The sequence below is a fragment of the Mugil cephalus genome, chromosome 18 (assembly GCF_022458985.1).
Source record: "Mugil cephalus isolate CIBA_MC_2020 chromosome 18, CIBA_Mcephalus_1.1, whole genome shotgun sequence".
NCBI lineage: Eukaryota > Metazoa > Chordata > Actinopteri > Mugiliformes > Mugilidae > Mugil > Mugil cephalus.
Window position 1 is genome coordinate 6,792,225 of NC_061787.1, and position 22,043 is coordinate 6,814,267.

The window sequence follows — 22,043 nt, forward strand, 5'->3', positions numbered from 1 at the left end:
GCGAGAGATAGTTTCCTAATGGTCCCTCATACTGTCTCAAAATACGCAATATATCTCCAGTAATTTAATTAAATACTAGTTAGATATTAAAATTATATTCTATTAAGAAGCACCTCTATATATGTCGTTTGTGAATGCATATTTTTTTACACTGTATGATTGTCAAAATTATTTAATGACAATTGGGTATTTTCTATTTAGTGTAATGAATAAATGTTATAATTTATGGAAACGGAAGAATTAGTTTCGACAAAAGTGAAAAATACTTCACCAAAAGTTATTTCAGTCACTTTAAAGCCCCGATATGTATTTTATTTAGAAAAGAATGATGTAAAGTTATCGATCTTCAACAACCCGCACGTAAAGATCTTTGCGGAAGTAGCTGGGCGGATCCAAAATGGCGGCAGTTGCAGCGCCCCACCAGTAAAAACCGAGCAGCTGAATGAAGTCAGCTGATCTGAGCCTGCTGCTGTCACGCACCGCACAGCCCACTGTTTCTCTCCCGAAGCAACAGCAAAGGGGACACTTCATAACCAGACGGTAAATATTACATTTTTTATTCAAATACGCGGAGTTTTCCCTGTATATTTTTTTAGCGAACACTGTCAGGGCTGTTTGTTGTTGTGATGAATTTGGCCATCCCGTTGCGCCAAGAACAAAACGCTAGAGCCAGCGATTTTCAGCCAGGCCGACGTCTAGTCTTGCTTTTATATCCTCGAATAGCGAATTACCTACACAGCTAGCTAGGGTTGTTTTAGTGCAAAGACGGAGTGGGTTCGGGTGGAAATTCCACATACATTTATTCATCATTTATCTTCCGTATTTAAGCCACTGGAGCCACTGGAGCCACTGGAGCTAGGTAGTGTATGATTTCGAGGAACGCTGTCAGAAAACCCTACACTGATATCAGCCTCACAGCAAATATCCCTGCTCATCTTATGCCACAAACAGGCTACAAGGTCATTATTGTGTCGTTCAGTCTCGACAAAGTGTCTGCATAAAACAACAATACGAGGTAGAGGGTCGTGCTCTGCAAGGTTACCTCCTGCATTCAAGGAGTTTGCAATTAACACGAGCATGTGGCAGTCTCACTTACATGGAACATTTCTGGGCCCATTTCGTTGCCCATACAGACACAATCTATTTGTTTTATTTTGCTCATATGCCCGTGAGTGCACACAGAGACAAATAAGACACGTCTTTAGTCAAAATAAAAGGATATTCTGTTTCCTCCAGTCTCTGCTTTGACTTCCATCACATTAATCAGACACACCAAATCTACGGATGTGTAGTCTTTAATGCTGGGGCCTGTAGTTTAGTGGGAAAATGCCCCTAAATACACAGTCTTAATTTGTACTTCCCAGTTTTACACCATGCGAGTTTTCCACTTCCTTAAAAACAGTCAGGGTGAAGCAAGCCAAGTCATGTGCCAGGATCATATGATCAAGTGTCGTGTCTGCTAAATTCTTGGTCCGCAACTTTTTTTTTTATTGTTATGAATAAATGTTTCCTTGTTGTAGCCCAGAGGAACTCTCTACCAAATATTAAAGCATAAAGTAGTAAAATATATTTATACATGCAGGGATAGAGGTGTGTACATGGAGGTAATTTGATGTGATTTGTAGGATTAACATTAATCAAGCATGTAGAGTGGTGTCTCTGTTGGGTTAATCATTGGAACAATAGATCTTATCATCCCACTGTAAGCGAAAAGCCCTTTTTAAAAACCCATCAGGCCCACAGACGGAGATAGATCGATTGTTTATTTAATCCTGTGTGATCAGCTTGTCTCTGGGATTAAACACACACACGACGCTTAAACTTAAAGACAGGTTAATCTATTTAATCTATTTTGATGTGTTTATCTTATTTCATTTAGAAAATGAAAAGAAAACATTCATCTGAGGAGACAGTGAAACCTTTTTAAGTGTCATTCCTGCAGTTACTCCATTGACCTGCAGGCGGAGCTGCTTTATCCCTGTACAGATGGCAGCCTAGCGTAAACAGGAAGATCTGTGCATCAGTGGGAAGGGCAAGAAAAGGACACAGATGTAGTGAGAGAAAAAGAAACGAGAAGCGCAGAATTGATGCTGGGTTAACGTGCTGTGGCTCGTACAGTGTCCTGAAGATAAAGTGTGCATGAACATAAGCTCTCCGTGGGGATGGGTTTGTGTCACGACTCATGACAGCTGGAGGCTGCTGCTGGATGTAGCTGAGCTGAGCACACACATGATAAATATTAGGAGAGAGGGAAACATGAACCCCCGAATGCACGAGCGCACACATGAGAAACTGAACATGCTGTGTTTATGCACACGTATATATATGTGAGGTGGAAAACAGACGACCACGCTGACATGTGGGATTCCCTTCTCACGTCTAACACGTCACACTCTAGGACCTGAGGTGTGTGCAGCTGAGAAATAAGCTGTAATGCAGAGAAACACGGAGTCGTGAGCCACGATGATGCCGTATTTTCCTCTAGGTTTCCGTGGTTACCAACAAGAGGAGCTAATACCCCGGTGCCAGTCCAATGCCAGGCAAAAAAAAAAAGCTTTTATTATATGTTCAGAGTAATAATTCGTTGTCAGATATTTTTATATGTTCTCGTACGGCATCGTAACCGAGGAGGCGTCAGATGACGTTTACTGTAATATGAGCACATTTACACACAGCTGCTGTTAAAAAAAACATTTAAAGACGGAGTCGTTAACGGCCGCGGTCGCTTTATGGTTATTTTCCTCCTTTTCTTACAGTTGAACTAGTAAACCTGCGAAGATGGACACGTCCAAGCTGCCGAAGATCAGGGATGAGGAGAGGGAGAGCCAGTTTGGATACGTTCATGGAGTCTCTGGACCAGGTAGGCCACGTCACACACACACACACACACACACAGACACACACACACACACACACACACACACACAGACACTATGATCCTTCTTTCGTCATCTTCCTCCAGGTATAATTTAATTCAACAGATTTATAAGATTGAAAAAAAAAAGATGACCAGGTATGACACAATTTTAAGAATAAACAGATAAATATACGACTGCTCACCCTGAAGATTCATATGAATATGTACAAAAAGTGGCACATTTTGCTAACAAATAACAACAAGGATCCATTATTCTCTGTTCAATGTGACATTTCGCATTAGATTTTTAATGTAACCTATCATTTTTGGAAAATTACAACGAATGGAAATGTCACAAATCACTGGTCCCCTGAATACACGCACAGTGTTTTTCGAAGCACAACACTCTTTCTGAGGTAATCACTATAATCAAACCCTTCTCCTGGGTTTCACGGACGCCTTAACCCGACTGCACGTTTCACCCTTTTGTCCAATTATATTCAGCCGGATTAAGATCATAACAGAACGGCCCAGTGTTTCCTCCTCGCTGGTTCGTTTAGATAAGCTCTGGGTCATATTCCACCTAAGGTTCCTCGGCCTGACACAGAGCATTTTAACATTTATAAAAGCTTAATAATAATAATACTAATCTGGCTACATTTTACCTGATGTTATAATCAAAATATTTAGTTTCCTTTATCCAAATGTGCTTTTTCTTTTTCAAAATTGAGATTTTCTCCGTTAATCTGTCATCTAAAACTAATTATTCTTTATATTTAAGCCTCTTTTAGTGTTTGGCCTTTTAGCTCTAATCACTCTTCTTCTTCTTCTTACCCATGTTCAGTGCACCCACAGAAATATCAATACACGGTGCTTGAAAAACCAGTTAAATAGTTGTAGTATTTCTCCCTCCACATGCATGACAGCTTCGCATCTCTTCACAGATACAGATAACGCATTTATTCTCCTGTATTTGACCTGATAAGCCTCCAAGTCGCAGTGTTGAACCTCATCGTTTCGTCCCGTTTGTGTTTCTAGTGGTGACGGCCACGGCCATGGCTGGAGCGGCCATGTACGAGCTGGTTCGTGTGGGACACAGCGAGCTGGTGGGAGAGATCATCAGGCTGGAGGGAGACATGGCCACCATCCAGGTCTACGAGGAGACGTGTATCCTTACTGTTCAGCTCGGCCCGCCTTCTTAAACGGCCGCCTACAAACTGTAGTCGATGCGACGCTAAACTGTGTTTGTTCTGTTCATAAATGACTGGATTTTGTCTTATGATTACAGTAACATCAGCTTATCTGTGTGTTTAAATTAACCGCTGACCCTGTGTTATTAAAATATGAGTGTCTTCTAAATGTTGATGAGTTTTCCTGAGCTTGGACTCAGCCGGTGTGTCCGTGGGAGATCCCGTGCTGCGGACGGGGAAGCCTCTCTCCGTGGAGCTGGGTCCAGGAATCATGGGCTCCATCTTTGACGGCATCCAGCGACCCCTGAAGGACATCAACGACATCACGCAGAGCATCTACATCCCCAGAGGAGTGAACATCGGCGCCCTGAACCGAGACCTCAAGTGGGAGTTCTCTCCCGGCAAGAGCCTGCGGGTACGCGCGGACCTCCACCGCGGCTTCCCCTCGAGATCGTGACGCGTGGAGTAGATTTAATTCTTTTTTTGTTTTTTTTCCTCAGGTGGGCAGTCACATAACAGGAGGAGACATCTACGGCATGGTGCACGAGAACTCCCTCATCAAACACAAGATCATGCTGCCTCCGAAAAACAGAGGCACCGTCACCTACGTGGCTCCGCCGGGAAACTACGACGTCAACGTGAGTGCGTCGGTCTCCGCTGCGTGACAACGAGTGTTGGCTTTGTGCTGAACCTCGTGTTCCCTCTCTTGTCAGGACGTGGTGATGGAGCTGGAGTTCGAGGGCGTGAAGGAGAAGTTCACCATGGTGCAGGTGTGGCCCGTCAGACAAGTCCGGCCCGTCACAGAGAAGCTGCCGGCCAATCACCCGCTGCTGACCGGACAGAGGGTCCTGGATGCGCTTTTCCCGTGAGTCTCGCATCGGTTTTCTGACTTCTCTCTTGAGGTTTGAATAAAAATTTGACTTATTTCCCGTCTGTGTCAAGATGTGTGCAAGGAGGAACCACAGCCATCCCAGGAGCCTTCGGTTGCGGCAAGACTGTCATCTCCCAGTCCCTGTCCAAGTACTCCAACAGCGACGTCATCATCTACGTGGGCTGCGGGGAGCGTGGTAACGAGATGTCTGAAGTACTGCGAGACTTCCCTGAGGTGGGTGGAGACACCGCTTTATTAAAGCGACTTAAACTGCTGTTCGTGGTTAATGACGGCTGCTAATTGTCCCGGTCAACAGCTGACCATGGAGGTGGATGGAAAGACGGAGAGCATCATGAAGAGAACGGCGCTGGTGGCTAACACCTCCAACATGCCCGTAGCTGCCAGAGAGGCCTCCATCTACACAGGTAAACGCTTAGCAACACACCAGCAGTATCCTTCACTGCTGTGTTTAATTAGCTCCCGGTTGATTCGGTCCAACTCGGTTTGCTTTTGGCAGGAATCACCCTGTCGGAGTACTTCAGAGACATGGGGTACAACGTGAGCATGATGGCCGACTCCACCTCCCGTTGGGCCGAGGCTCTCAGGGAGATTTCTGGTCGTCTGGCCGAGATGCCGGCTGGTAAGTTTAGACTTAAATGATCCACGAGGAGAAATTACTTGGTCACAGTAGCTAGTAAAAAGAAAGTTACAATAAAGTAAGATTAAATTAGATAAAATTACGTTTTTTTGTAAAAGTAAAAAGTAGCTAAAGCCAGATTCAAAAGTATGTATTTCAGACATTATGTAACAAAAACAAAAGGAACAGGCTGAGTCAAAACTCACTCAGGATGCAAACGAGTAACATGATTTTCTGATGTCGATGTGATTGTCTGCTTTGTAAATAGGGAGACCGTTAAAAATCAACACAAATGTGTGAAGATTCCAGTCAGCAGAGATGAAAAATGAATAACATTTTAGAACAATAATTAATTGCTATTTTCTGATGTTTATAGGCAAGAATAACACAATTTTATGACAATTTTTTTTTACAATTTTTATTTTCCATTTTACGGTTTGTATCTCCCTGGATACGTTGCCCATTTAGGGAATACATTTAAAAATGTCCAATTTCTCAAATATTACACGTTTCCCAACATATTGTAGGTAATTAATGAGCTGCTCTCTTTCTTGTTTTGCTCACAAAGTTCTAACAGTGCAACAGGAGCTCTCTAATGTTACAGTTGTTCTTTTCTGCCCATTTGGCCACAGTGAACGTTTCATCATTGTCGATGTAAAAGTCAAAGCTGCCTCTTTCTGCACAGCTGCAGAACAATCAACAATCTTTCTACCTCACCTAGACTATTTTTTTTGTGGAGTTTGAGCACCACAATCAAAAGCCAGACACCCCAGTTCGCTGAAAATATTGCCGCAGACTTTTTTGCCTTTGTATTTAACCATCCTCTCATCAGTTGGTTTTATTACCTCAATCAGATGAACCATCAGGCCTGAATGTACTGATGGAAATTCCCTGAAAACCTTCTGGTGAATTAATCAGTAATACACATTTAAGAGTTAAATGAAGTGTAATCAATATTTATCACCTTTAATGGAAGTATGTCTGAGAGTCCATCCCTGTCTTTATGTCTTTATGCCCCTTTATATCTGGACAATTTATCCCCCAGGACACAAACATTTAATGCCTGTTCATCAAAGTTTTGCAAATGTAATTCATAATTTTTCAACATATATTTATCTTTTTTAAAAAACAAATCCACCCAAAACATAATTAACAGGAGAAATAACAACACTTAACTCATGACCAGTGTCTTGAATGCCAAACTAAGAACACATTCACAGCTTAGTTTGTTCATTTATATTATTCATTTGGTTATTTTGATGTGGGATTTGTTTTAAAGATCTATTTTGTTGTTGTTGTTGTTAAGATAAAATATAATTTCCGTTGCACTTTTAAGAGGACATATGTGTTTTATTGCAGTTTACGGTACCTCAGAGAAATAAAAAGAGATTCTCTTTAATTTGTTAAAGAGAAAATATAATTTGTAGTTTTATATATATATATTACTATATAGTTTGTGTTTTGAAGTTACATCCCACCTCAGAAATGTGTTTTTTGTCTGACAAATAATTACAGGAAACTTTTTCAGTCATAATTTGTCTGCAGGCTCATTCTGCCAAAACAATTGTGAGAAAATCGATCGTTAAAGTATCGGAAATCATAAAAAATCATTAGTTCTTTTTGCCCTTAAATCATTGCGTGACAATCCTCCGGGACAGTTTGTAGCCAACTTTCTTTCACAGATCTTCACCAAATGCTCACTCATAAAATTGTCTTTTGTTGACGGATGAAATAAGGATAATGCTCGTCCTTCATCTTAAATTTATGTTTGAGGTTAAGACATTTATGCGGGCGTCGAGGCGGCCGAGTTCACCGGACGTTTTCGTCATGGTGGGGAGCGTGTTGATGTTCAAGCCGGTGTTTTTGTAGCTGGATGACGAGCATCTGCTTTGTGTTTCCGCCCACAGACAGTGGTTATCCTGCCTACCTGGGTGCACGACTCGCCTCTTTCTACGAGCGCGCCGGAAGGGTGAAGTGTCTTGGAAACCCTGAGAGGGAGGGCAGCGTCAGTATCGTAGGAGCGTGAGTACATCTTTATACCACAAGAGGGAGACATTTACCCATCGTGCACGTCCTTTCTAAGCTGTGGTGACATGAACGCTTTCCCTCCTCAGTGTGTCCCCTCCTGGTGGTGACTTCTCTGATCCTGTCACTTCAGCCACTCTTGGTATCGTTCAGGTAATTTTATTTTTATTTATTTTAAATCTAATCCCACCGTCCATACTATTTATGTGGTTTTATTCATTCTGCGCCCGGTGCATTTTCTGCTAGGTGTTCTGGGGTCTGGACAAGAAGCTGGCTCAGAGGAAGCACTTCCCCTCCGTCAACTGGCTCATCAGCTACAGCAAATACACCCGCGCTCTGGATGAGTACTACGACAAGCACTTCCCCGAGTTCGTGCCCCTGCGCACTAAAGCCAAGGAGATCCTGCAGGAAGAAGAGGACCTGGCCGAGATCGTGCAGCTCGTAGGAAAGGTAACTTAACAAAAGAATGCGGCAATGGTGGTTTCGATCCCTCACATGATCTACGTCGCATCAGATGTTGCTTTAATGAACTGATTATGTGATAACCACTCTGACAGGCTTCACTGGCAGAAACTGATAAAATCACTCTGGAAGTGGCCAAGCTTCTCAAAGACGACTTCCTGCAGCAGAACGGTTACACCCCATATGACAGGTAAGAGAGAACAGATGGATGGAGGAACAAACACATCTGGCCCTGCTCCGCTCACCTGTGGTGTCCGTCTCCCCAGGTTCTGTCCCTTCTACAAGACAGTGGGCATCCTCTCCAACACGATCGCCTTCTACGACATGGCGCGGCACGCGGTGGAAACCACAGCCCAGAGCGACAACAAGATCACCTGGAGCATGATCAGGGAGCACCTGGGAGACGTCCTCTACCGACTCAGCTCGATGAAATTCAAGGTACGTTTAGTCTCGTGTGAAAGTGTGTGGTCTACACCAAGAAGCTTCCATACTTTTCCTGTTAAATATCAATATTTTACTCTTATTTAATAATGGGAGTGAATTTTTTTCTCCGTATTGGATGGAGAATATGCAGCTTCTTGCAATTATTTAGTTTGCCTAGGTGACATATTCTATTATTCTACCTATATTCTATATTATACCTGGGATCCACGCCCTAAAACTTGTCCGACCTGAGCTCACCTTCAGTTTTCAGTGTTACGTGTGTCTCTCCACATGTGCAATATGCAGTTCTTAAAGTATTCTGGCACCGCGCCGGATCTCCACACTAACAGCACCAGCCATTCAGAAGTAGGGTGGGGTGGTTCTTAGAAAACCTGATGCTGCATTCAAGACGACTTGGAAAATGTTGTCAAACTCAGAAATGACTGCTTCCAAAATAAAACATATCTGCTGCACTTATTTTAATGTTCAGCAAATGGGGACAACGCACCAAACTTATTTTTTCTCCTCCGGGTTAACCTGTAACGTGAACGCTGTGATACCGGAAGTATGAAATTTCCGAGTTTTGATGAAGGCATCATCTAAGCCGGGTTTTTCACTGTTGTCAGAAAGATGGAGAGTAAATTTATTAAGCTGAGAGAATGTGTCCTAACTGCAAACAACAAACAATAATAACAACTGTTATGTCAATATGATCTACATCTGTATTTGTATAAATTGAAACAGAATTAAATAGTTAAATTGCTGATTGAATAATTCCTCAAACGAGCCCCATCCAGGGAAAAAGATCAGGCTCTGAATATGTTTCATGTGTAGATGGAACTGCATAATACCCCTTACTTTTATATCCGCTCCCGTCGTAACACTCTGTTATTCTTCGTTGCAGGACCCGGTGAAGGACGGCGAGGCCAAGATAAAGGCCGAGTACGCACAGCTGCTGGAGGACATGCAGAACGCCTTCCGCACGTTGGAGGAGTAGTCGCCCACCGCTGCAGCACCTTCCCAGTTTTCATCTCTGACCCCCCCTCCACTGCAGAATCACATTCCACCTCCTCGTATTCCAGAAACCTGTGTGTGCCCCCCCTCTCCTCCTTCCCCCTTTGTGCCCCTTTTTGTGAGTGACTGCGTGAGAGTGTGTGTGCAATTACATGTGGAGGGAAAAGAGAAGGATGTACTGTATTCATTATTATTATTATTATTTGTCGCCTGGCATTGGCGCACTCTGGATCCTCTGCATGGTCATCGGTGGCGTGTGCGAGTTAAACGTGTGCGTGTGAAAGAGGAATCTCTTCGCCCTGTTTCTTCCTTCCTCTGTTTACATGACGTGTAGCCGTGTTGCTTTTCCCAATGACGATTGTTGGGTTGATGTATTGTAATTCACAGACCATCTGTACAGAAGAGTATTGAATATAAATTTAATAAGATCAGTCTATTTATTGCCAGCATTTTGACGTAAAAGGCTTCGTCGTTCTCTCTTTTTGTTTTTATGGTTGTTTCATGCTGTGCAGTGTTGTGTACTTTTGCTGTGTGAATGTTAAAGAGTCAGAGTCTCGGCTGTCCGGTACTTTCATCATGTTAATCCCAAAGAATTAAAACATGGGGTAAAAAGAAAATAAACTGTGCGTGTTTCTTAGTTTCATCTCATTGTTTCTCATGATGCTGTGAGTGCAGCTGAACTGGTCCCTCTGCATTTCATTCATACTCTGGACTCTGCCCTCAGTGCAGAATAACAATAATGACACATAGCTTTAATTATTATTATATTGAAAGAAGAACTGGATAATTTTTGATTCATCTGATGGCTTTCAATACACGACGGAGCTCATTGTCTCTTGGATTTAAATGCATGACACGTAACTTTAATTTGACGCCTCGAGAGGAATCCTGAATAAATGAAGGGAGGTCAATTTGCAGCCTTTAACTGGTCCTGTGGAGGCCAATGAGCGTCATCAGTGAGGTGACGACTCCCTTAAGGTATGTTTCCGTGGTCGGATGAGATGCACCTGTAGCAAGGCGGGCGAACGGCGCGTTTAAATCCGCTCCGCCGCTGCGTGGAACAAACGCTCCTTTCGTTGGATTAATTTATTAATTTATTCATTTTTTAACCTTGAGCCCATCCACTAAACAGAAATCCTGGGTCCGCACTGCGTCAGGTAAGTGGCCGCCAGCATAAGTTTTGACTCTGTTAAGCCGCATATAGACGTAATCGAGCACGTTTGTGCGTTAATGGCGCCGTGCGTAAAATCAGCCACGGGAGCGCGTGTTTGATAACAGCGCACGGGTTCACACATCAGAAGGCAAACTTCTGTTGTTTTTTTGTTTTTTTTAGACAACACTTGACAGCCATGCCACCTGATAGTTGGTGTCACTCGGCTTAATGTAACAGCAAACAGAAAAGCAGGAGTGAAGTGTTGGGATCGTTTTTTGCTCGATTTGTTTGAACTTGTTCCACAAATTTGTTCTTTAGGCGATACTAAAGTCACGAGTTCAACACGTCGTCTGGAATGATCACACATCCTCGATTTAGCTCTCCCGGCAAACCAGTTCTGTTGCAGACACAATGACTTACCGTGTGGAGCTACTGGATAGCCCTGTTTGATGACTTTCACCGCAGGGCTTTAAAGAGCTCTACGAAATTGGTCTCTTCCTACTTCTGCTCTTCCCATGGACGCCAGTAAAGTGTAAATGTATATTTTTCACTTGCCTTTAAAGTGATGTTTGCACAGTTGCAATGTCATAATGACATGACATTCTTTTTTTTTTTTTTTTTTTTTTTTTTAATCTGTACAGAACCGAAGAGCAGATGGACGAGGTATCCATCCCGTCAGTAGTGGGCAGTGATGACATAACAGATGACACCACATCATTAGGTGAACAAATGTGGAGCTCTAATGAAGAAGATGTAAGAAAACTCAACACTGGTGCTACACCTGATTCAAAGCTGTTGTAATGTCCCTGAGTTTGTTTTTATATCTTGCACATGTGTTTCAGTTTAGGACTTTTTTTTTATTCAGTTTGTCATATTTTATTTACACGTCTCAACGCTGAAGCAGCAGTTGTGTGGCTTAAAGTAAACTTGAAGGATCCATCACTGCCCTCTTGTGGCTCAGGCTCGTTACAATGCGTTTCCCACCCGCACAAGTGGGATTTCTGTTGCTTCCCTGATGCAAAGCCCCAAAGGCCTCTGAGGCTGTTTATCGTTTGCTCAGACTCACGGGAGACATCCTTTACGTGTGGTCAGGCTCGAGTTTAACACGCAGAGCGGAGCTGCAGAGGCTGCATTAGTGTCTCTGCGTCAGTAACGCTCACATCTCCTCCGTCAGAGCTCCGATCCTCAGGGACAGTGTCTGGCGGCGCCTCAGACTCCTCTGCCCAACTACAAACAGAGGTTTGAGGAGTTTAAGAAGTTGTTCAAGGAGGTGCCTGAAACGGAGATACTCCTAGTGGGTGAGTTACAAAGACTCCTTTTCATGGTTCCCTACAGAAAATGTTGAACTTCTTTTGCTGATAGTCAGTCCTTTTCATCAAACATCTAGAATATTAGACATTTCTTGTGTATTTTGAAACACTGATCCTCATGTCACACGTGTCCTGTGCCTACTTGCTTTTGCACCAGTTAATATAAAGGCTCCCTCTTACTGTTTTTGCAACTGCACTGTTGCGTGATGTGGAAATCAGGAATTATGTTATGCGGGCAGGTCATTGTGCAAGTCAGCATAATGCAGGTGGTGAATTTGAGAGACTTAAAAGGGATCATCTTAGCCGACACCCGGCGTGTTAAGTCAGCTCCACTAAAAGTTATGCTCATGTCCATGCAGATGAATAGACTCAAAAAAGAAAATTTACATCATATTTTGAAGCTTTGACCAAGTTTGTAGCTAGTGCAAGAAGATTGGATTAAAACTTTCTGTCTTTTCTCTGTGAAAATCTGCAGTCTGAGCAGCAAAAGTTCTTGTGTAACTAATTAAATGCGTTTCCCGTAGCGGTTTCGTGTTTTTTTTTCTTTGTTTTTTTTTTTTTCTACTCCTGCAAGTCAAACATTCTCCAGCCTCACGTCCTAAAAAGTTATAAAATGTTCTATGGAAACTTTCTCTGCTTTAATTATTTATTATTAACCTTAAACCTTCTAATGACTTACTTTTTATTTGTACTCACATTGAACTGAAATATGCTTAAAAAAAAAAAAAAGAAAATTTGTGGTACAATCACACGTAACTTGTTTTTCCTCAGACTATCCGTGCGCCCTCCAGAGGGACATACTCCTTCAGGGACGCCTCTACCTCTCAGAAAACTGGGTGTGCTTCTACAGTAATGTGTTTCGTGGAACGAAGGTAAGACGACTGTGGAGTATAAGAAGGAGGAGAAGGAGGAGGGTGAACATGTAACCACAGACACACATGCATCTCCAAAATATGCACGAAAACACCTTGTGACTACTGACAGGCGTCTCTGATTATCTTCTAATCGTGAGATGTTTTAGCCAGAGACCAAACAGGGTGACCATACTAATACTCTGTCCCCTGCTGAAAGCTCCTACCACGGTCATGTGACCATCACAACTGGACCACGGAGCAATGGAAGGAGGAGGCTTGGTCTCATGAATCCCATTTTCTTTTATTACGTCACACGGACAGCCAGGTGCATGTGTGTCGCTCAGCTTTGGAGCACGTGGCACCAAACTTCACTACAGGAAAGAGGACATGCCGATGGAGGCGGGTTGATGCTTCAAAGTCCGGACTTTGTCTCTAAATTCCCAAGACTTTGGTCCAGTCGAGCGCCTGTGGGACGTGCTGGACAAAAGAGTCCGTGCAACTTGCAGTATTTATAAAATCTGCTTCTAACTTTGAGAGGTCTAGTGGAGTCCATGACTTGTTGGATCTGGACTGTTTCAGCTGCAAAAGGGAGACCTGCATAGTGTTAGGCAGGTAGTCATAATGTTATGGCTTATCTTTATAATTATTATTTAACTTAAAAAAAAGTTTTTTTATATGTATTTTAAAAAAAACTAATCGAACACATTAAGAAGATGTGTGTGAATGTTTTAGAGTTTTACATACTGTAGTATATTAAAGGAAAGATGCAAATAAAAAATGCAATTCCAACATTACAACATGCGCTAATTGCTTGCGGCAGCTTCTCGCTGCAAGGTTCATCATAAAGTAGCTCCTGATTTCCTTGAATCCTCGTTTGATTGGCATGCTTTGTGACCGTCGCCCCTTTCCATTTTAGATCACACTGAATCTCAAAGACATCACAACCATGACGAGGGAGAAAACGGCTCGGCTGATCCCCAACGCCATCCAGATCTGCACAGCCGCAGAGAAGGTACCTGCCTCGACCCGCGGCCGCTCGTTCCACCTTTGACGCGCGCTTGTCCACGCAATTCATTCACGCGCCGTCTCTCTCTCTTTGCACCTTCACCCCCTTCCAGTTGTTCTTCACTTCCTTCTCGGCAAGAGAGAAAAGCTATCAGGGCATTTTCCGAATGTGGCAAAACGTTCTGTTGGAGAAGGTAAGGCGCTGCTCCACCCACCTGCCGTCTCCTCTCACGGCACATCTGAACTTTTCCTCATTTGGTTCAATGTTCATGCTCCACGTAAGAGTAATGAACTACTGTATCAGAAGCTGCTCTCAACAATATAAACTGTTCTGTACCTACCTTCACTGCTGTCCTCAGATCCTCCCAGAGCACCAGCGGGTCTGTGACTTTAACCTGTTTCACAGCACTTATCTTATCGGTGCAGAGGACACGTCACACTGCCCCGATCATAGACTGTCTTCCCTTCCCGTTTATCAGTGCTAGTCTGCCATTGCTTGCAGGGTAAAGATCTGCACCCAGCAGCGGGGTTTTTGCTCACAAGTCCAACAGACACAAGCTTTTGTTTGCTGTTCCACACGCTAAGAATAGTTTACCTACACACACGAACACCAATCTGGCAACAGAACAGCACAAGGTGTTGACCTGGCCTCCGAATTCACTAGATCCCAGAGTATCAGAGGGATGATCCGCAGAGGCCCCTCCCCTTAACCTATAGGACCCAAAGACCCCCCCTACTATCCTGCTGCCAGACGCCACAGGACAAATAAATTGCTTCACCCTCAGAAGGCCCCTGTCCATCCTCTGATGAGTCGCAACCATTTTGGAGGCACGAGGGAGACCTGCACAATATTAGGAAGGTGGTCATAATGTTATGCCTGATTGGTGTATGTCAGGGATGTGGTGAGATGCGAAAAAGTGAGCTCACTTAAAAAAAAATTAAAAAACAAAAACAATAAAACATGCAGATCGTGTAAAATGTTCAGTGGATTCAAGACAAAAGTTCACTGAAAACTTTGGAAGTCGTGGGTTAAACTGAACAAACAGACAAAAACATCTTGAACACAGCTGATGTTTGAGTAAATATTAGCTGAACTGAAATGTAAGCACTGTAGGCTGGAATATATATTAAAAATAAAGTTTACACAAACTTAAAGCGCAGTAACGGCCGTGACACCGCGAGCCAACGGTTTGCTGTCTGGCGATGCCGCGGGTCAGTGTGTGTTATGTCAGCTGATATAACCCTGGGTTTGTGTCTTAGTTGGATTCTTGTTGCAAGCTGTTGTTTTTGTGGTGTGTTCAAGAGCAACATTTTAGCCCAGAGACATTCGCCGGTTGCTCTTTGATGGCGGTTTGTTGTGTCCAGACCTTAGAAGTCGAAATGTCATTTTATGAATCAGTACTTAAAGTGTAAAAGGTTTAACTCCTGATGTGGCTGTGAAATGTATATATTTATCTCGTTGATGACTAAGGCTAAAAACAGGAAAAGGATTGCAGCATTACACTCCAAATGATTTCAATCCAGCAGCGGATGGAAGTGGATTACAGAATATTGCCAAATTCATACTTGGCTTTGGAGTAATATCATCAGTTTTAAACATGATTAACATGCTTACTCTGTCAACATGGACTTTCACCTTTAAAATGGGAGCTCTGCCTATAGTCACTATTTGTATACAGGCGCTATGGCAGCCATTCCCTCAGCGACAAAGTCTGGAGAGACCTGGGGCATAAACACCTGTACGAAAACAACAAAAAAAAAAAGTTCATTGACCTCTCCAGGTGTGGCCGTGAGGGCTGATTTGCATTGAAAGACCTGCCACTAACCGCGCGGTGCGCTCTTCGCGCTTGAGTCGAAGCTGAAACTGTGATGTGCGTGTTCACATCGGAATCTAAGCAGCTCGCGAGGGAGCGTGGAAAGCGGGATAGACGGACTTTATCCGACAGGAATAACTAGCTTTTATTTACCTTTGATCGGCGTGGTTGTGGGCGGCGCGTCTTTACACCCCTGGACTCCTTGAAATCCAGGACTTCCTGAATGTGAGTGCGCGGCGCGTCCAGGTTACAGATCACACAGTTTGACAGCCAGTTACTGCCCACAGCTGCCGGGATAAGTCTTCGTGACACGTAAGTCGACGCTTAGTGAATTGATCCTAAACTTTTTTTATATGGCGATTTCTGGGAAGACTAGAACTTTAGACGCCATGCGGCAAAAGGCGTTTAAAATCCCCTTCGGAATAAACAGACCGACGATAATACCGTCTTTTTTGTTGTTGTTTTTATTTTTATTTTTTAAATGTTTTGCTACATCTTGCTTTCAAACTCGTATTTTATAGAAAACCATTTCCTCTCGGCAAATCCAGCCTAGAAAAGTGGTTAAAAAAAAACATAGTCCTTAAAATAAAGTTAACACATCTAGTTTTTGTGGACTAGTCCTGGCTGTGGAGGGTTAACACAGAAACGTAAGATGAGTATCTAAGGGTGAGAGAAACTAGGTCTACAGGTTGTCACCCGTGGAGATAAGGCTGTCAGGTGGAGGTTGAACGTTTCCAGGTTTTGTTTCATATCTGCCAAAATAAAATCACACTGTGCAGCAGCACGTCCGCAGGTGCACATTTCAACTCAAGGAGCCTTGACTTTTTCCATAACTTCATGCCTTTTTTATGTGTTTATTTATTTATTTTGTGTCCCTGCCTTTCAGCATCTGACCTGTGCGGAGTTGTGGCAGATGGTTAAGCAGCACTATGGGCATGATCTGGGCCTGAACCATGACGAGATGGAGAGTTTACAAATATCAGCAGAATCAAGCGCGCAGACCAGGTAAGCTCGCCCTTGCTCTCAACTTACCTGCGTTATGTAATATAATGTGTTGTATTCACCGGGTTGTTTGTCTGCAGCCTGACGGCGAGGCCCGGCGGCGATGAAGGTCTCGTGAGAAACGAGCGGCCTCACTCCCTTCGTTTACCCGGGATGGAGAATCGGCCCCTAGAGGCATCCACACCTCAGGAGGAGGACTTACCTTCTCCTCTCAGCTCCCAGAACTCACCCATTATGGTATTATTGTTGTTTTTGTTTTTCACCGTGTGACTTGTGTAAACTTTTACGACAGTTATTCGATCTCCTCTGTGCAGGATGACTCCCGCATCACACTCTCCCAGCGGCGCAGTCCTGCTCCTTCTCTGGACCGCCTCGCCCCAGAACGGGTTTCCAAGCGCTCCTCTCTATCTCTTGATCTCAACGCCAACGAGAATGGCGTGTCCGAGCAGAGCGGCTCTGAAAGCGTGGAGGAAGGTGACGGACGCAAGCGAGATGAACTGGACGATGCTTGAGCTTGTGCGTTTCCTGTTTTTGACGTTTTTTTTTTTTTTTCTCTCCCTCTTTCCTTTTCGCCTCATCAGACGAGCGAGACAGTCCCTCCCAGGCGGCGGGTCGACTGTACCTCAACAAAGTTTTCCACATCAGCGCCAGCAAAATGTTCGATCTGCTCTTCACGGACTCCGACTTCATCCGCAGGTTTATGAACATCCGCAAGATGACCAGTAAGCCCTTTTTATTCTTTTTTGAGTCATTCCTAAAAACCTGTTCATCAGTTCAGACCAATCAAGGTTGCCTTGTACGTCACCAGATTCCAGCTTTACTCCATGGCAGAAGGACGCCTCTGGAAACAGGAAGCGGAGTCTGAACTACACAATAACCATCACCAACCCTCTGATTGGGAAGTTCTCCACCGCCACAGAGAACCAGGTACCGTCAATAGCAGCTTTTCGTTACAGTTTTTTGCAAAATACAGCAATGTTTCTGTAATTTCAATAAAGTTCTTTGTAGTGCTTCCGTTGAAAGGTGTTTTGCGAATGAGCTGTGACTCTTGTAAAGTCTTGTTTTGCGATATCTGATGATTCTCTTAAATTCTCGCTTGCGCTTTTGCGATAAACTTTTATATTGATGCATCTGAAAAACCACCTCATGAGAGTGTAAAAAAAGTTTAAGCTTTAGATATTTGAGAGGTTTTTTGACATGTAGGCGTTTCCATTGGGGTAATGGAAACACAGCAAATACAGATAAACAGTAAACAGGTTTTTGTGTGAATTACTTCTCATTTATTTGGGCTTAATTTGTCTCTCAGACGCTGTACAAAGAATCCAGGGATGGCCAGTATTACCTCGTGGACTCAGAGGTGTACACACACGACGTTCCCTATCACGATTACTTCTACACTCAAAACCGGTACTACATCATTAGTAACTCGAAGAAGAAGTGTCGACTCAGGTGAGGTGTTTTTTATTTGTTTTGTTTTTAATCTTTCGACTTTTCTTGTCACGATTGTCTGGAGCTGGAAACATGTTATGTGCCTTCAGGGTGTACACCGACGTGAAGTACAAGAAGCAGCCGTGGGGACTGGTCAAGTCCTTCATCACCAAAAACTCGTGGAGCGGCATACAAGATTATTTCAGACAGCTGGGTGAGCAGAAAGCCTCGTCTGCACCGCCGTGGAGGCAGAAGAGAGCGCTTCTTTGTCTTCTTTCCTTAGCCTGTGATTTATTTTATCTGATCTGATATAAACTGTTTCCTCCAACACACAGCAGGGAATCATGTTACATTAGCACTTGCAATAAGCAGAAGGGGAGTATATGAGGGTATACTGCCAGCCTGACTCAAACCGAAGTTGCTTTATTTTAGGAGCGAAATGCATTAAGCTTCATGCATTCTTAAAAGGTTTCTCGTTTCCCTCGAAGCGGACACGCTTTCCTTTCTTGTACATTTTCTGCTGGGTTGACCGTGTTCTTCCTTTATTTCTGACCCATATTTGTGTGTGTGATGATACTACACAGAGGCAGAGCTGCTGGAGGAGGAAGCGGAGATGAACCAAGGCGGGGGAGAGTCGGGTAAAATGGGTGGCCTCCGGAGGCGGAGGCGAACTTACAGCCGGACTCTGCCGGAGCACATCAAGCCCAGCAAGCAGTACGGCCAAGACCCTGATCAGCACAGAGATGGCAAAATGGGTACAGGCGACTTTAAAGAGATAGATTCATGTTTTTGAAAATGCAAAATGCTACTTGGTTAAGGTTTTCTGATTTTATATATAAGTGTGAGTAATGAACTAAGTGTAATGGCTAATAAGATTCATTTAAATGCAGCCAGCTCTCTCACATCTCTTATCACTACTGGAAATTGCAGGCATCATTGTAGGTGGGGCTGTTTTTTGTCTTGTTGGGTCATTGCCTCGGACACACTCAGATAATCGCAATATTTATATCTTAGATTCATGCAAAACAGACAGGAAATGTCTTGTAATGCTGTAAACGTGTGAAAAATGTTGCATTTAATTGATCTGTGCTGTTGCATTTCAGGCCCCGTAGAGATGAAAGGCCCGTACGGGTGGACTATTACTTCGATAGTGGCTGCGATGAGTGTGATGTAAGTCGACAACCTGAGAACACATGATATGGGTTGTTTTGCGTACAATTCTTTTGCCCACACCCTTTTTTCTTACCTCGATTTTTTTAGCTTGCTGATTCTGACGATGCTGAACCTGGGGCTGTTCTTCAAGCTGTGGGCCATGGAGGACGTGGCGCACCGCATGTACCTCAGCACAAAGCATCGGATGAGGGAGAGGAGCGAGGCCAGGTCAGACGACGACAACGACTCTTCAGCCTTTAGCATTGTTCATAGAAAGTTTTGTGTGTGAGGACGGGAGGAAGGGAGTCTGCCTTCCTCCTTATTTTTGTCTGGCATTTTTTTTTGTCTGGCATTTGCGCAGCCCACATATCGTACATGAGAGCTCTTGCTCTAATGACTCACTGCGCTGAAACTAGCTCTTTATCAGACTCTGCGAACACGGTTATGTAAGAGACATCTTACATCAGACGCTTACCGACATGAATAATATGAATAACGGTCTTCTGTCTGTGTCGTTTGACAGCTTGGCTGCTGAATATGGTCCGAAGCCGGGGCCGGGGTACGGAGCCAGAGAGGACCTGCACCTGCTAAAAACTGTGCTGCAGGACTCCATTAACCTTTTAGAACAGGTGGGTTATTTGAGCTCGGGGTCTATTTGTGGAGGTGGCGCACATGAAAAAAAAAAAAAACGTGACTGACGTCCACAGTTAAATGTGCAACGCTGCATCTTTTCATTTTTATAAGGTTGAGTGGCTGAGTTGGTTTGCGATGAGAAACTCTGAGCCACGCAAGCGAACAAGCTGCAGAGCAGGTTGAGCTCCGGGTTTAAGGAAGTTTTTATCATTTTCTCAACTGGGTACTTTTTAGTGGGTTAAATGAGGAACTGTAGATGGGCAGATACTGCTGACAGTTTCATGCAAATAGTCCGGCACTATACATAAACCATGTGACATGGCAGATTAAACCATGATACGCGACTTTTATCAAATCGACACTGGAAGGTGAATATTGTTGCCTGCTGGTGCACGTTGACGCCCATACGCGGTGTTTTCAGTCACAACTTTCATCAATTAAATTCATACCTCCACGGTTTAAAAGCCCGAAGCAGGTGTTCAGGCCGCTGAATCCGTTTTTCTCTTCTCCTCTCTCCACAGCTCCGCAGCTCCCTGGTGTTGCTGCAGCAGAACTTTGCCATGGCCAATCGAACGGCGGCACCGCAGTGATGCAACTCCCGGGCCCTGTGGAGTGGAAAAACGACTGATCTGCCTCTCAGGAAGTCTGGTGCACACAGGATGTTGCCATGCGGACGTCCCCAGAACACTAACATGCCCGTGTGTTGCCAGGGGTTAAGCCTCCTAAAGCCCACGGTGAGGCATCAGGTGCTGGGGTGTTGTTTTTTTCTTTAAAACCGCAGACTGACTGCTGGGAGGACAGAGTTACATCAGAGCTTAGATTTCTGTTGGGTGCTATCGTCAGCTCCCACAGCCGACTCCTTATTCTTCTCACTCTTTTCTTAAATTGAGGCATTGGATTTCAGCGACGTCTTTCCTGACCTTGCTTTATTATAGTTTAATGAGCCCTGTGCCACGGGGGATATTGTAAATACATTTGCAGGAATCATTTAACAGTTTTGAGAAAGTGAATCAATATTATTTAAAACTTCTCATTTGCACATATTTTAATTTTTTTTTTTTTTTTGCACTTTTATTTTAATGGTATTGTTTTCAATAGGACCTTTTGAATCAGTGAGTCACGTCCTCGCGCATGTGTCTCTGGTGTGCAGAAGACAGTGATGAGATGTTTTGTAACATATTTTACCAAATAAATGTGTGTAAATGAAGGAGGACAAGACATGACGTGCTTGATCTGTATCCGCCGTAAATGTATCATCAGGGATTCACTATTTCTTTTACACACTGAAACGTGTAATCTGGTCTTTAAAAGTACAATTGATGTTGGTGATGTTGTTTGAATGAAGGTGTCGGGTCAATGAGACTGTTTGAGTACTGTGAACTCAGTCTATCAACACTAGATACACATTTTTTCTTCTTCTTTTTTTTCTAAATTTGACGAGACTGTAGTCAAATGTGTAAGTTTGTTAAGCTGCTGGTTCCTCACATTCTGTACATACAAATTTTCAAGTAAGGGTTTATTACTCATTGTTTTGTACACATGTTGTCATGCACTGTTTTAATAAATGAAAATTCTTCCTACTTTCCACCTTTTTTTTCTAATTTTTTTTTTTTTTTTATAAGTGTTACTATTATTTATCTTGGCAGAGCTTCTGTTAAATCCAGTAGATTTCGATATATAACGAACGGAAACGTAATTCTCCATGTCTGTATTGACCGATGGGGCAGCTTTGATTGACCAGACGACCAATTACACGGCTGACCTGTTGAAGTCAAATGTTTTTTCTGGCAAAACAATTTAGAGGGTCAAGTCAACACCGGTCTCATTTGAAGTCTTTTCATGGATGTGCTTGCAGAAGCTGCACAGACTGTGTATTCTGTTACCGAAGAGGATGATTGAATGGGACCGAAGCCAAATGTTCCTTTGTCACAGGTGAAATCCAACACGACAGAAACAGTGTTTAATTATTGACCAGCACCCTGTCCTCATTTGTTCCTGGAGGAAATGTTCTACTTTCTTTTGTTATGGCCTTATGACATATGATCTTGATAATGGCGATCCTGGCGCAGTCCAAATGAGCAAAATCCATCATACAGAAGAGGAGGCGGTGGAGTGTTGTTAATTCGCTGCAGGGCGTTCGTGGGTTTGAGGGAGGTTTATGCTTGTCATGGCAAAATATGACAAAAGGCAACTACCTGAGGCCCCTTTCCTTT

At 43.5% G+C, this 22,043-nt stretch overlaps 2 protein-coding genes across 2 annotated transcripts; both read left to right on the forward strand.

Moving 5' to 3' along the window:
• Positions 1-395: 395 nt before the first annotated feature.
• On the forward strand, positions 396-10,096 carry atp6v1ab (ATPase H+ transporting V1 subunit Ab). Its single transcript, XM_047568189.1, has 15 exons — positions 396-540; positions 2,757-2,860; positions 3,896-4,024; positions 4,248-4,462; positions 4,548-4,685; positions 4,761-4,912; positions 4,990-5,152; positions 5,235-5,343; positions 5,436-5,558; positions 7,463-7,577; positions 7,670-7,733; positions 7,827-8,030; positions 8,138-8,232; positions 8,309-8,480; positions 9,370-10,096. The coding sequence occupies exons 2-15, from the start codon at positions 2,779-2,781 to the stop codon at positions 9,460-9,462; spliced, it is 1,854 nt and encodes a 617-aa protein (XP_047424145.1). The 5' UTR covers positions 396-540; positions 2,757-2,778; the 3' UTR covers positions 9,463-10,096.
• A 299-nt stretch (positions 10,097-10,395) lies between these two features.
• On the forward strand, positions 10,396-21,410 carry gramd1c (GRAM domain containing 1c). The gene is made up of 19 exons (XM_047568188.1): positions 10,396-10,636; positions 10,951-11,164; positions 11,274-11,385; positions 11,807-11,930; positions 12,714-12,814; positions 13,713-13,808; positions 13,915-13,995; positions 16,502-16,620; positions 16,698-16,854; positions 16,932-17,091; positions 17,199-17,339; positions 17,426-17,544; positions 17,924-18,066; positions 18,156-18,259; positions 18,630-18,800; positions 19,149-19,215; positions 19,306-19,425; positions 19,721-19,826; positions 20,352-21,410. The coding sequence occupies exons 2-19, from the start codon at positions 11,148-11,150 to the stop codon at positions 20,418-20,420; spliced, it is 2,007 nt and encodes a 668-aa protein (XP_047424144.1). The 5' UTR covers positions 10,396-10,636; positions 10,951-11,147; the 3' UTR covers positions 20,421-21,410.
• The last annotated feature ends 633 nt before the right edge of the window (positions 21,411-22,043 follow it).

What these genes read in the sequence shown, in the direction of transcription:
- atp6v1ab (XM_047568189.1), top strand. Translation starts at nt 2,779, where the DNA reads ATGGACACGTCCAAGCTGCCGAAGATCAGGGATGAGGAGAGGGAGAGC. An exon ending in CTCCCGGCAAGAGCCTGCGG is followed by an intron (nt 4,463 to 4,547) that starts GTACGCGCGGAC and finishes TTTTTTCCTCAG; the next exon opens with GTGGGCAGTCACATAACAGG. An exon ending in CGGGAAACTACGACGTCAAC is followed by an intron (nt 4,686 to 4,760) that starts GTGAGTGCGTCG and finishes CTCTCTTGTCAG; the next exon opens with GACGTGGTGATGGAGCTGGA.
- gramd1c (XM_047568188.1), top strand. An exon ending in GAACATCCGCAAGATGACCA is followed by an intron (nt 17,340 to 17,425) that starts GTAAGCCCTTTT and finishes GTACGTCACCAG; the next exon opens with ATTCCAGCTTTACTCCATGG. An exon ending in AGATTATTTCAGACAGCTGG is followed by an intron (nt 18,260 to 18,629) that starts GTGAGCAGAAAG and finishes GATACTACACAG; the next exon opens with AGGCAGAGCTGCTGGAGGAG.